The sequence below is a fragment of the Macaca nemestrina genome, chromosome 4, assembly GCF_043159975.1.
Source record: "Macaca nemestrina isolate mMacNem1 chromosome 4, mMacNem.hap1, whole genome shotgun sequence".
Taxonomy (NCBI): Eukaryota; Metazoa; Chordata; class Mammalia; order Primates; family Cercopithecidae; genus Macaca; species Macaca nemestrina.
The window spans coordinates 56,518,056-56,531,965 of NC_092128.1; the positions used below are offsets into that span (position 1 = coordinate 56,518,056).

The following is a 13,910-nucleotide window of genomic DNA, read 5'->3' on the forward strand; positions in this document are numbered from 1 at the left end:
GCAAACTAGTACTCTAATGAATTTAAATGACCACAAATGATTCCTCAAACTTGGGCAGCACACTGCTAACAAATGAAAAGTTTTTTGATCTGTGGCCTAGTTCATTTTCTTTTGCTATATGCATATGTGTATCTACATATGCACAAGTACGTACACACGCACTGTAGTTACATCACAACACCCCACTCTCATAAGGTGGTATCTCCAAGAAGATGCAGTATTTGAGGCTTCAATCAGTCATCACCCCCTCATTTCGCTGTCAAGTGTCTTCCTAAGTCAAAAGAAAAATTTTGTAGAATACCATTGTGTAATACCATGATGATTTTTTAAGACATCTAGTAACTCAACAAAAATACTGTTGCTGGCAGAAGCAAGGAAAAGCAAATCTATATCTAACATAATCTAAAATAAGTGTCTATTGCAATGGGAATGAATATCTGCCTTCTCCATAAAGTGTCACTGGTACCTCTCAAATGACATCATTACAGGGTGGATGGGTGGGATGCAACTGGGCTGCCGCCTCATCTCCAACTTCTACAAGGCCAGCTTGTGCCAGGGCTGTTTCTGTAAAAGTCTGCTGCACATAAACTTATTTACTAGGTTATCTAATCCCATGGATTCATTACCATCTGCATTCCAGCATTTCTCAAATGTGTTTCTGAGCCCTAGATGTCTTTCCTGATCTTCAGAGTAATATTCAAATGCCTATATCCACTTGGATATCTTTGAACTTACAATATTCAAAACTTCGGATTCCAGCCTCCCACCCCACTCCATTCCACTCCTCACACACTTTTCAGACAGGCTTCCCCTGCAGATTTCCCCATTTCTGTTCATGGCAGCTCCATCCTTCACAGTTGCTCAGACTAAAATCTTGTAGTTTTCTGTAATGCCTCTAATTGTTATTATCTACCACTGACTGACCTTTGATCACCAAATTTTGTCACCTCTACCTTCAAAATAGATGTATCTCACTGCAACCTTTCATCATGCTTTCATCATCACTTACCAAGAATATTGCAAACATTATCAAACTGATGTCCTTGCTTCAATCCTTGTTTCCCTACAGACTATTACTACTTGGCTACAAAAGTGACTCCTTTAAAACTGGTTGAGATCATGTCTTTCCTCTGCTCAAAACCCTAAATGGCTCTTATCTACTCAGAATAAAAGGCACAGTCCTTACCATGGCTTAAAGGCCTAGGTGATCCGGTATACCACTCGCATCCCTTGTTCATCCCCAACCACCCAAGCTGTCTCTGATCTCATCTCCTCACCACCCCAGAGCCTTTGCTGACCTTCAAACATGGTATCCACTCTCCCAGACTTGGGGCTTTTGCACCTAATATTCCCTTTGTTTGAAACACACTTATCCCAGACATCTGCCTGGCTTGCGCACTCATATCTTTATGAGTTCAGATTTCACCTCCACAGACAGGCCTCTTCTGACTGCCCTATATGAAACAGCACCCCCTTTTCTAGCACTCCCTTATTAATGTATGATGGTATTTATCATGTATTTGTCTCCTCTGATAAATATTTACCATATATTTGTCTCTACTACCCACTGCACGAGTATAAGATTTTTTATCTATGTTGGTCACTGATGAATCTGCAGCCTCCTAGAAGACTGACACGTGGTGTGCACTCGATGAATGAACTAAGGCTAACTTTACCCCAGCATTTCCATCTCCATAAGTCTGAGTTCTAAAACATTTCTGGCTTCTCAATTTGACTTACCATGAGCTGCTATTGAATGTAGGTTTGTATTAACTAAGCAAGCAAACAGACTCAAACATGTCTTCTCAAGATAGCCTATTTAATCTATAATTTCTGGTAAATATACCTATACCAGTAAATTTAGTCACATCTAAAATTGTTTCTTCTTAGCAACCTCAGTCTCTCTCTACATGTCTTGTCCGGCCTTCTGCTGATATAAGTTAGCAAAGTTGTGCAAAGCCTTCTCTTTCCATTAGACTTTAGGATTGATATTGGGGCATGTCCTGATGGCACATCTGGAGATGCTGATGAGTGGGATGAAGGAGCCTAAGGGAGAATTTGGAGTGTTCCCCCAGGAAAGAAAGCAGCAGTGCCCTCCTGCAAGAGGACATCTTTATCAATGTCAGGGGAGGGACTACTTCAAAAAGCAAGGAGGGCCCAGTCATGTTTGGGAACTCGGAATATTCCAGGTTTTCAAAGTATACCCATTTCCTCTCATTTCCACCTCTTTCCAGTCAATCAACAAAAGAGACCTGGCAAAATTAAGACTTAGTAGACATTGTGATCTGGAAATGCACAGAATGAAATTGAAGTTGGGAATTGGCCACCTCGGCTTGTTACCTCTGGGGAGAGGGACAGGATTGAAATTGAAGTGGTTTGTGAAGGAGTCTTTATTTTAATCTGTAGCTTCTTAAAAAATTAAAGGATTCATGCATTTTATATTAAAATTAATTTCAAAATTATAGTATAAGTAGTATGAAAAATAGTGCTTTTTTCTTCAGGAATTCAGTAGGCTGGAACAATCACTATTGGGCAGGCACAGCAATATGGCTCTGTGTGACATGTCCCCACAGGCATGTTCCTAGGACCCCTTCTAAAAATTTGCCACTGTTATGTTCCCAGTCCCATGGTATACAGTAAGTCCTCACTTAACATCATGGATAGGTTCTTGGAAACAGCAACTTTAAGCAAAAACAACATATTGTATGCCATAGGAACTTCATTCTTGTTTATGTCAGTTAGCTTATGGTAAAATTGGTTTTCTTACATGGTATTTTGTTTTAACGTCGCTGTTTCCGAGAACCTATCAACAGCGTGAAGTGAAGACTTACTGTATTTGATCCTGTCTTGCCATATTCTCCCTGGCTGTGATTGCTTCTCACCTATGTTCACAATCTCTCAGATCCTCAGATTTGACCCTACCCATTACTTCCCCAGTCATAACTGTGGCCTCTTTAGACTACAACTCTTTCTCTGTGGCAACATATTATTAATCACTTTGAATAACAATACTCATATCTCAAATTTCCTTTACTCCTATTCAAACAGATTGATTTCAGGATAGAACTTAGACAATATTGAATAATAGATAATAAAGAATATATAGGCTGGCATAGGATCAAGGCGAGGTGCCAGGACCCCACCTACTGTCATCAGAGAACTCTGCCAATAAGAGATAACTATTTAGGGCCGGGCGCGGTGGCTCACGCCTGTAATCCCAGCACTTTGGGAGGCCGAGGCGGGCAGATCACGAGGTCAGGAGATCGAGACCATCCTGGCTAACACGGTGAAACAGAGCGAGACTCTGTCTCAAAAAAAAAAAAAAAAAAAAAAATTGAGGATGATTTTTTGTATCTGTCACCCAGGTTGGAGTGCAGTGGCACAATCTTGGCTCACTGCAACCTCTGTCTCCCAGGTTCAAGCAATTCTCCAGCCTCAGTTTCCTGAGTAGCTAGGACTACAGGCATGAGCCACCACACTTCGCTAATTTTTGTATTTTTAGTAGAGATGGGGTTTCACCATGTTGGCCAGGCTGATCTTGAATTCCTGACCTCACATGATCCGCCCACCTCGACCTCCCAAAGTGCTGGGATTACAGGCATGCGCCACTACACCCAGCTGGTGATGATGATTTTTAAAATATATTTATATGTGTTCTAGGTGCTTTATATATATTGTTTAATCCTCTCAATAACTCTAACAGGCAGATTCTATTACTAGTCCTATTTTATAATTGAAGGAACCGAAGAACATTAAGTGACTTGCCCAGGATCATACAGCTTGCAAATAGTGGAACTGAAATTCAAACCAGGAAGGCCAGCTCCTGAGTTCCCGCTGTTAATCATGGGTGATAAGACAAAACCCAGTGAAGAAAGAGGATGGCATTTTATCTAGACCAAGGAAACAGTATACTAAAGGCAGTGAAAACATTAGAAAACATGGTTTGTTTGAGTACAACAAGGCATTTAGTATGGCAGAAGTATAAGTAGTAAAAATCAGTTCATGAAGGGACTTATTTGCCAGATTTTATCTTACGGAAAATAAGGCATTGTTGAAAGTTTTAAGTGGGACGATAACATGATCAGAATTGTACTTTTGAACAATCCCCCTGGTAGGGATGAAAGTTGGACTGGAATAGACTGAAACCAGAGGTGCAGACTATTCAGATGTGTTTGTGTTGTCCTGAGGATATGATGAGGGCTAACCAGAGCAGCAACACTAATAACGGAAAAAGAGGAGAGGAAGTTGAATGCCACAAAATGAAACCGAAACTTTTGTATTTCAAATGTTTCAACAGTATTCTAGAGAGAAGTAAGATAATGGTGTTCCTCTATTTGCCTCTGACTTCTTGTTAATGAAATAGTACTCATTAAAGTCTTGGGAGTCACAGATATTGTTTAGCTTAGGTAAGCATTTTACAACTTTTCAGACACAAGTACATAAATATTATTTTACAACCAAAAATATTTAATGTTTCCAAATTGAAGAATAGATGTGATAATTAAATCTTTTATAAAGTTTTAAAAAGACATGAAACATAAACCTAATTATACATAAAAGAAAAGAATTTTAAACAAGAGCTTATTGTGATGACATTACTCATAACTTTTACCTTTAAAACCTTTTCTTGAGTAGCTATTCAAAAGTAAAGACCGCAAATTTTGTTGCTCAGATATTTCTTATGTTTTGTATATTTAAGCTCTTTATTTATTGAACAGATGTGTCATTAATTGATTTGGAGCATTACTATTAGTAAAATTTGATTTTTTCCCTCAGTCATCGGTAAATCAGCTCCACCTGGAATTTCTAAGGACCCAGTTTTAGTCAATATTTTCAAGGAATGATAACATCAGAAATACAGTCTTAATTAAGATAACAAATATTAGCCATCAAAATGGAACCAAGACAAGATTCTAATGTTTGTAAATAGTCAATCCATATTTGTGAACATTAGCATATGTTAGTGAATAGTTAAGGCAAAAGACTCTAGCAGATAGCTATTTCCATCAACATGTTAAATGTTATAAAAGTCTAGAATTATTGGTAACATGAAATGATTCCAAGACGGAATTTCTGTGTTACAGAATTTACTAGAAAAGTGCTGTGAAAGTAGAATGAAAAATAAAATGATCCCTTGAAATAATGCGGAAAGATAGGACAAGCTTTTGGATATTTACATAGATTAGTGAATTAGGTGCAAAATTCTCCTGAAGTTATACCTAGTTCCCATTAAATCAGTGGACACTCTGGATATGAGCATATATACCTTTCTTTAGAACTGTATTTTGTGATAAATCCATTTTTACTTACAGGAATTTACTTAAACTTATACACACATTAATTATATATACTAAATGAAAACGACCTTATCTGAAACAAATACATTGTATAATATCAAAACGTTTTTAGTCTTTTTTAAAAAGCAAAAAATGAAAAAACAACATTAGTTACATCATTTACATTTGGTATCCCACCTAATAGATACACAGCTTTTGAAATCTACAATATTTTACATTTTGGTCATCATTTAATGCTATTTGCATTGCTCTTGCTTTAACATTTTAATAGCATTTGTGATATATCATGTTTAACTGAAAGCTTTGGGTTATGTATTTTAAAGGAATATCTCTTTTTGACTAAATAGTTCTGTAAGGGCCTAATATTTGAAAAATTAATTGTTACCTGAAGCAATGATCCTCCCTAATCATTTTAAAATAATGGGTAAAGATGCATCTTTGTAAATATATTTTGAAAACTTGGTTAGTGTATTAGAAACAGACATCAGAAACTTAAAAATTTATTTCTAGGACTGGCATACACTACAGCGAATTACTTCAAATGTTACTCTAGAGCATTTTTTAAAATATGAAGAATATTGCTGTTCTCTCTGAGATGATCCCTTTTTTACAATGATGAAATTAAACACATTTAAAAAGTCTTTTAAATATTATATATAGCATTCCAGAATTACTGAATGAATTATAAAAATTACAGATATTTCTGTTTGGGTAAAAATCTCTCTCTTAATTTCTAATAGTAAAATAAGCAATCTACCAGTCAGGGTTGAAATATATAGTATTTGAACTACTGTTCTATATATTTCAAAATTCATGTTTTCTATTTGTCCTAGGAAAACTTAGCCTTCTATGAAGTGAATCACTTAATGATATTATTGCTTTGGATATAAAATTGGCCTCAGAGTATTATAGCCTATAAGTAAATGCTTCATTCCCCACATACCCCTAACCTGCCAGAAAAAAACAAAAAACAAACAAAAAAAACCTACCAGTAGTCTAGTACAGTAGTGAGCAATCTTAAATTAAAAGCTATTGTTTACACAGAGCAGAGGAAGACAATTTTCATGTTAAAGCAGTTTTCAACATCAAACATCTAAGGAGTTCTAAACTGTAAATGAATTACCTTTAAACCTGGTCTTCACAGTTACATTGCTTTCTGAATGTAGCATAATGTGACATTATGCTACCACATTTTTAAACGGTTTAAATGATAATTATTTTACATTTCATGAATGATAGATGAACAAGTTTAATTATATATGTATTAGTTCCCTTAGTCTGCGAACTAAAATGCTGTAGGGTTGTTCTGTTGCAAAGTAAATGCTAAATAAAGTTTATCTCAGAATGAAGATTACCCAAATAATTATAGCCTGAAAAGGGTGATATACCTTCAGATGAGCTTAAATCATGGCCCAAATACAGATAACTTAGTGTAGAATCTAGCCTACTGAATAAAATTTATTATTTTTTTGTTTGAGACAGAGTTTCGCTCTGTCACCCAGACTGGAGTGCAGTGGCTCAGTCTTGGCTCACTGCAACCTCTTCCTCTCAGGTTCAAGTGATTCTCCTGCCTCAGCCTCCTGAATAGCTAGGATTACAGGCATGTACCACCATGCCCAGCTAATTTTTGTATTTTTAATAGAGACAGCGTTTCACATGTTGGCCAGGCTGGCCTCAAACTCCTGACCTCAACTGATCTGCCCGCCTTGACATTCCAAAGTGCTGGGATTACAGGCGTGAGCTACCACACCCAGCCAACAATTATTTTTTAAATATAGCAAGTAATACAAGCAATAGAAAATGTTTCAATTAATAGAAATTAAGAGAATTATAAATAAATCTAATGTATAATTCTCAATATTCCTAATTGCTTGCAAGTGTCCAGTGGATAACAGCATAACAACAAAGGACCCCTTTAAAATGCATTGTTTTTCAGCTTTATTTCAAATGCTGTGTAGCATAAGAACCTAGCAGTCAGACATCATTTTTTAGCTATGAAAAATATGAAACAAGGCATATTCTAAAATGCTGAAGGAATTAATTGTCCTGTTAGATAACGAATACCTGGAGGAATGAACAGAGTGATTTATGGCTTAAAGTGCTTGGGTCTGATCATCATCTTAGCCTCTTTGAAGGAGGACTTGTAGCCACCAGGGTGTGCCTCACTTACACCAGGCCAGGTGCCCCAGAAAATCCCATTACGGACACCTCTGTATTTTTGGTGATAATATTTGCCATTTAAGTTTGCAGAAAGACATGCGTCAAACCACCAGCCTGAACTGTAGTACAGCCCACAGTTCCCAGAAGGATATCGATCATTGTCTTTATCTGGGGTGGTGAAAAACTTCAGATCATGGTTGTAATGTTTGTTGAAACGTAACGCATCTCCAGCTGTGCCATTATAGTTACCAACGTGTAAACGGTATTTGAGAAACTCATTGGCCACGTAAAACTGATCATACAAGGCATATAGTTTGACACCATTGAAGTCTTCAAGATCTATTCTCAGAATCATTTCCTTACTCTTGGTCAGAAGATGAATTTTATCGTTCCCCAGCCAAAATTCCCTTCTGAGGTTTCCAAAGCCTGCTTTGTAGTCTTGCCATGTTCTGGTGAAGTTGGTGCTCCCATCGAGACGTGCCTGCAGCACTGTCCAGCCTCCCCCCATGGTCTCCATGTCACAGTAAACTTCAAAGCTACGATTTTTGGGATCAGGTGTAACTCTGTAGGTCTCACTGCTTCTTTTGCCTATTGCATAGTAGTCAGAGCAATCTTTATATATTAGATGTTGAACTGAAGAGGAAGAAAAGGAAGGCATTGGATCTTGTTAATAGAAACCATGCATCTGAAGAATTCTTTATATGTACAAAAGCAGTTTGATAATTCAATCAATGGCAGTAATGAAACTTTACTAAACTTACTTGAACCTGTTTAGCAAATGCTTGTTAAGGCCTCAGAAAAAGAACCTGATGTTATGAAGCAGAAAGGACCTCTAATATACTCTTGGTTGGTAGTAATAATGACAGCATCAATAGCAAACAACAATAAGAAAATAATAAATTACAGTTTTAATAATTTAATGTTATTTAGTGAGGCCTACCTATATGTTCTAGGCATGCTGCCAGACTGGATAACATTTTCATACTGAATCTGAACATTGACCTTATGATGTAGGCATTACTGCCAGTCTGTATGTGAGGATATTTAGGCATAAAGGTCAGTGGCTTGCCCAACTTCACACAAGCTTTAAGTGGCAAAGCCAGGACACTAACTCAGATCTGGCTGGCAGCAAAGCTTTGTTCTCAATCATTGCATTCCTTGGTCCTAAAAATCAGATGATTCCTACTCTCCCAGAACTGTATTCCATGCATACAGAGGAAGCATAGGCTTCTATTGTCTTTCACCTAAAGGGGCTGATAGCCTCTACTGTCAGAAGGTTTTATAGGATATATTCCAAATGATGTGTTAAAATCCTAATGGATAGCGTTGATCATAAATTCATGTTTATTTTACTTGACAGCTATATAAAGAAGCTCAAGTGAAAAAGAAATATCTTTTTCAATAATATACCAATATTCTTATTCTGTATTATCTAGGAAAGTAGCCACTATTTCACATGTTGGGTTTCTAGAAAGAAACAACAGGTGACTATTTTGAGGATAAGCATAATAATCAGTAACAAAGTTCTGTATGAATCAAAGACATATTTACTCCTAGATAGTTTTTGTTAAAATGTGTGACAAATAAGGTAAATTTAATATGAGATACCCTAAGGCATACAAATCTATCCCTGTATATTTAGAGCTCAGAATATTCAGTTATTTCCCCCAAAACATTTAGAAGAAAAATAGACAATAGAGTCTTGTTTATATCATGACAAGTTGCCATGCAGCATCTAATCTAATGTATACCCACAGATGTCACCTAAGAGGTGAACCTCAGATTCGCAGTGTGCCACATACATTCAGATGCAGGTTGCCAGGAGTATTAGCAACAGAGGTCCTTGAAAATATGACCCTTCCCTCCTTCACTGGCAGATGCCCTGGGGATGGAGCATGCCTGAGATATTGTCTCTAAATGAAAGTGATCTCCGCCCTGTCCCTTCAACCTCACATTCACGGTAAGTAGAGGTCCAAATGCAGAGATGGCTTTCCCAAGTATAAGGAGACAGCAACAGTGGTCCCAGTGACTCAGGTGAAAAGCCAAGGTTTGGGGAGCCAATGCCACTGTTAGTTCATGGGTGGAGTAGGCGATTAAGTCTGTGGAATTTCGCATGTGTTTATTAAAGTTAATTCAAGTAATTTGGATGATGAGGATGGGTTCTACTTTTATCTGCTTGAATTCTAACTTCAGGTAAAAGAGAAAGAAATAAGAATATATTCCTTCCCTTAGTGGCATGCCAAAACTCTCCCCTTAAAACATTTTTTGTGCCAGTAGGTCTCAAAGCAAAAATGTTTGCACACGTATGAAACTGCTTTTATTCCATCTGTAAACTCTCCCATTTTCTCCAGATAGTTGGGATTAAGAACTACAGATTAATTGCTAAAATCTTTCAAAGACCTCTTTAGCCATGAGAAGTGGCAGTGAGCCAATCACAAGAAAAACTGATTTCCAACAAACAAGGCACAATTGTGAATCTTATCTTTATTGTTTTCAAACACCTCATTGAAGAGACAAGTTAAATGCACTAAAACATCAAGAAATTCTCTCTACTTCCGCCTGCATGTAGGTCTGGCATTAGCAAATAAGATCTTAAAATTGAAAGTGACTTCTAGTGGATACAAAACTATGATTTTTATAATTAGGTCATATATTATTTATGTGGTCATATTTGAGAAGATAATTACTTTTCCTGTGCACCTTGATAAATAAAAGACTTAATCTGTCATCTATTTAACTTAGATTAATGTTTATAGATACTCTCTATATAACATTTATGAACATATGATAAGAAAACACTATTATACATACCTGGACGTGACTGTATTTGTTCTTGGCTGGGACACTTTGAACATTTGCCATCCAAACTATTGACAACAAATGTTAGATTTGCCACTTTGCTGTCAACATAATTTTCTATGTTGTTCATATTTACAAGATTCAGCTTCTCTAGGCGACCATGAAGTACATTGATCTCCTCTTTGGCATTCTTTAGCTCAGAGGACAGCTTGTTAACCTCACTCTCTAATTCTCTAACTCTGTTATCACCAACCTCTCCCGGGGCTCCTGTACTGGGTAACAGCAGTCCATTTCTGCCTGGGTCTCCGTTGTCATCAGCCTGCAGCTTGCAGTCTTGGCAAGATTTCTTTAGACTGTTTACGATTTCCTTGAGGTTCTGGACTTCTTTGAACACCTCCTCGATCCTGCTGAATTGCTTCGGGAGCTGAATAGTCAAGGGGGGCAGGCTTACCTGGTAGGGGCACTCCCCTGCCTCTTCGCATTTCCCTCTGCTTTCTAGTCTCACTGGGCAGATGTCCTTTGCTCTTTCATCTTGAATTTCTTCTGTTTCATTGTTTGCCACAACCAAAAAACTGTAAGTGGCAAGAACAGCTGAGCTCAGCCAGTACCAGTTAGCCAGCTTCATCTTTACAGTGCCGCTCACCCCAGCAGGCAGTGTGCAGGACTGGAGCTGCTTTAATAGCGGCAGCTGCCTGAGTCAGGCTTTCTGTGTTCCCAGAAAAGGGTGGGAGCGTTTGCATCACAAGTTTTAGAAACGCACAGGAAGAGGAGATAGCCCTCATCAAAGGCAGTTTGCCAAAAACTGTAACTTACTCTCAATAGAAATAACATGCATTGAAATTATTATAGTCAAATGTACATAGTCAACAAGAATCACTTTCATACTATATTTTATCAAGCATAAGAAAAGTCTTACATTTCTAAAATAATTTGGTATACTTACGCTTGAAGTAAATAATTATACTTCACTGGAAAAACAGTTTTTAAAGATAAAAAGTAAGAGCTAGTTATCCAAACTGTCTGCAGAACAGAAATGTTACTAAAATGAAAATGGTCCTTTTTTCTTCTTAGAATGGGGCATGGCAGAGCCTGTATTTTCTTCATGTTGGACTTTCAGGTGAAATCTTAAGCACCTTTAGAAGTTTCTAAGTATAACAAAGTACAGCTTTCTGACTATTGTAATTGACTTTTGCTTCATCTACTTGAAAAAGAGAAGAAAACTGGTAGAGAAAAAAGTGCTACTTTCTATTCCTTTTGTAGCATAGTGTATATAAATGTCTTAAGTGCCTACGACCCATTTAAAATGACATCATTGTCTTTCATCAAAACCAATAGCTGCCTCCTTTGCCCTTGGACATTTTGGTAATTGTACTGTCATCTTCCACAGCTGCTCAAATGTGAATCTTTGAGCTGTGCCAGTCTCCGTCCTGAACTTCTCTTGCCTATAACATCTTTGCCCTTTCTTTCTGCAGGTAGCCCTGGCAGGCCGGCCTCTTGCTTCTGTCTCCACGCTGGTTCCTCCATCTGCTCTCTGGGCCACTTGGTATATCAGCTTGTTCAAAACATGCAGTACTAATGATAATCATTTTGTAACTTTCTCTTCAGAGGCTGAAGTCAGGAAAGAGGAACAGCTTCAATTAGAGAAACCACCTCCTTTTAATTTGTTTTGCATGTTGACATCTCATAAGATTTCTTGTTTAAAAAGGGTTTTTTTGCTTCAAAAATAATTTCAAAATGACTGACAAAATGACTGACATGGGCAAAAATCTAAATGTTTTATTGTATTACTTAAAACACTCTGTAGCCTATATCATATTTGTTTCTTTAACCTGATTTCCTGTGACTTTTCTATATATCCTCTTAATTTTAGCCAAATCCTATTCACGTTCTCAAAATGTTGGCAGACTCTCTTTACACTTCCGTGACTGTGTTTATTCTCGCATACTCAGGAGACCTGGCTTCCAACCCTAGCTCTACCTCTGATGGTATAAACAGATCATCAACGTTACTGAGCCTTTGTTCCTGTAGCTGTAGCGGAGGAATTTAGCTATGTCTTCCCTCGTACAGGAATGATAGTTACGCAAACTTGGAGCACTTGGCTGGGCGTGGTGGTTCACGCCTGTAATCCCAGCACATTGGGAGGCCGAGGCAGGTGGATAACCTGAGATCAGGAGTTCGAGACGAACCTGACCAACATGGTGAAACCCCATCTCTATTTAAAAAAAAAAAAAAAAAAGTTAGCTGGGCGTGGTGGCGTGTGCCTGTAATCCCAGCTACTCAGGAGGCTGAGGCAGGAGAATCGCTTGAACCCAGGAGGTAGAGGTTGCAGTGAGCCTAGATCATAGCACTGCACTCCAGCCTGGGCAATAAGAGTGAAACTCCATCCCCCCACCCCCACCCCACCCCCCAAAAAAGAAAAAAAAAAAAAACTTGGAGCACTTAAGAAAAAAAAATGCAGTGTATAAATGTAACATTCTTCCCAAACAAATTGGTCAAACATGTTCTACACACTTTATGACTTATTTTCTTCCATCTTCATACAGCTCTTTCAAAAATTGTTTTTCTCTTCATTCCATTCAATATATTCAATTTTAGACAAAAACTTTTTAGCTAAAAATATCTATTTAATCCCCTAACACCTAACCTCATTTCTCTCTCCTCACCTATTTTCAAGCTGTGACACTTCCCTTTTGGGAAGTAAGAAATGAAACAATAGATAATTTAAAAAAGGAGAAATGGTGACAACATAGGTTTAAAAAAACATTTTGTCAAGTAGAAATATATAGGAAAGATATTTAGTTTCTAGTCCTTAAGGGCATTGTTAAATGTCCTTCACTGACTAGAGTATAAATCCCTACATTGAGTTAGTAAAGTATTTATTAAGGATCTTCTGTGTACTCAGCACTATGCTAGAGCATATATAAGATGCATGCCATAGGCACTTTCATTCACTCATTCATTCCTCATACATATATTGATATCCTATATATTTACTCATTATAAATTAACTCTGCGCCCTCTGCATGCAAAGCCACTATTCCAGGCACTTGGTCCACACTGGTGAACAAATCAGACAAAAATCCCTTTTTCCTTCTTAAAAAGGGGCATTAAGGACCTGGTATTTTCTTCACGTTGGACTTTCAAATGAAATCTTAAGTACTTTTTAAAGTTTCTAAACCTAACAGAAGTATAGCTTTTGGACTCTTGTAGTGGGCTTTTGGTTCATCTGTTTGAATCAGAAATTTGCATGTCAAGCACTGCTGCTGGTTTTTGGCTAGTCACACCCCAGTTAACCAAGGGCCAATGGCACAGTTCCACCTAAAAAGCTTGGATGCGCTTTCAGAACTGGCTTCTGTCCTTTCAGGATCCATAAAAATTCCCCGACATATGGGTACAGAACTGCTCTATTGACCAGTTTCATTGACACTGATAGGTGATCTGCTAGGTTCTCGGTTTAGAAAGTCATTTGGCCACTGACTGGAAGGCAGATGCTAAGTGACTACCACGTGAAAGAGGCTCGACTCCCCTAATAAGTGTATAGCTCATGGTGGCAGGGTGTTGTGCTGCCTCGACAGTTCCTACCTGCACTTGCAGATGAGCAAAGAAAGGGCTCAAAGCAATAAATGACTTGCCTGGTCATTTTACAGTTTTCAG

At 37.7% G+C, this 13,910-nt stretch overlaps 2 protein-coding genes across 5 annotated transcripts in view; one reads left to right on the forward strand and one right to left on the reverse strand.

Annotated features, from left to right (window-relative positions):
- Nucleotides 1-13,910, forward strand: part of LOC105475354 (coiled-coil domain containing 146) — a 191,171-nt gene that overhangs the window by 69,224 nt on the left and 108,037 nt on the right. The window lies entirely within an intron of this gene.
- Nucleotides 6,775-11,011, reverse strand: LOC105475355 (fibrinogen like 2). The gene is made up of 2 exons (XM_011730542.2): nt 10,269-11,011; nt 6,775-8,090 (listed from the first exon to the last, which is right to left on the reverse strand). The coding sequence occupies exons 1-2, from the start codon at nt 10,879-10,881 to the stop codon at nt 7,384-7,386; spliced, it is 1,320 nt and encodes a 439-aa protein (XP_011728844.1). The 5' UTR covers nt 10,882-11,011; the 3' UTR covers nt 6,775-7,383.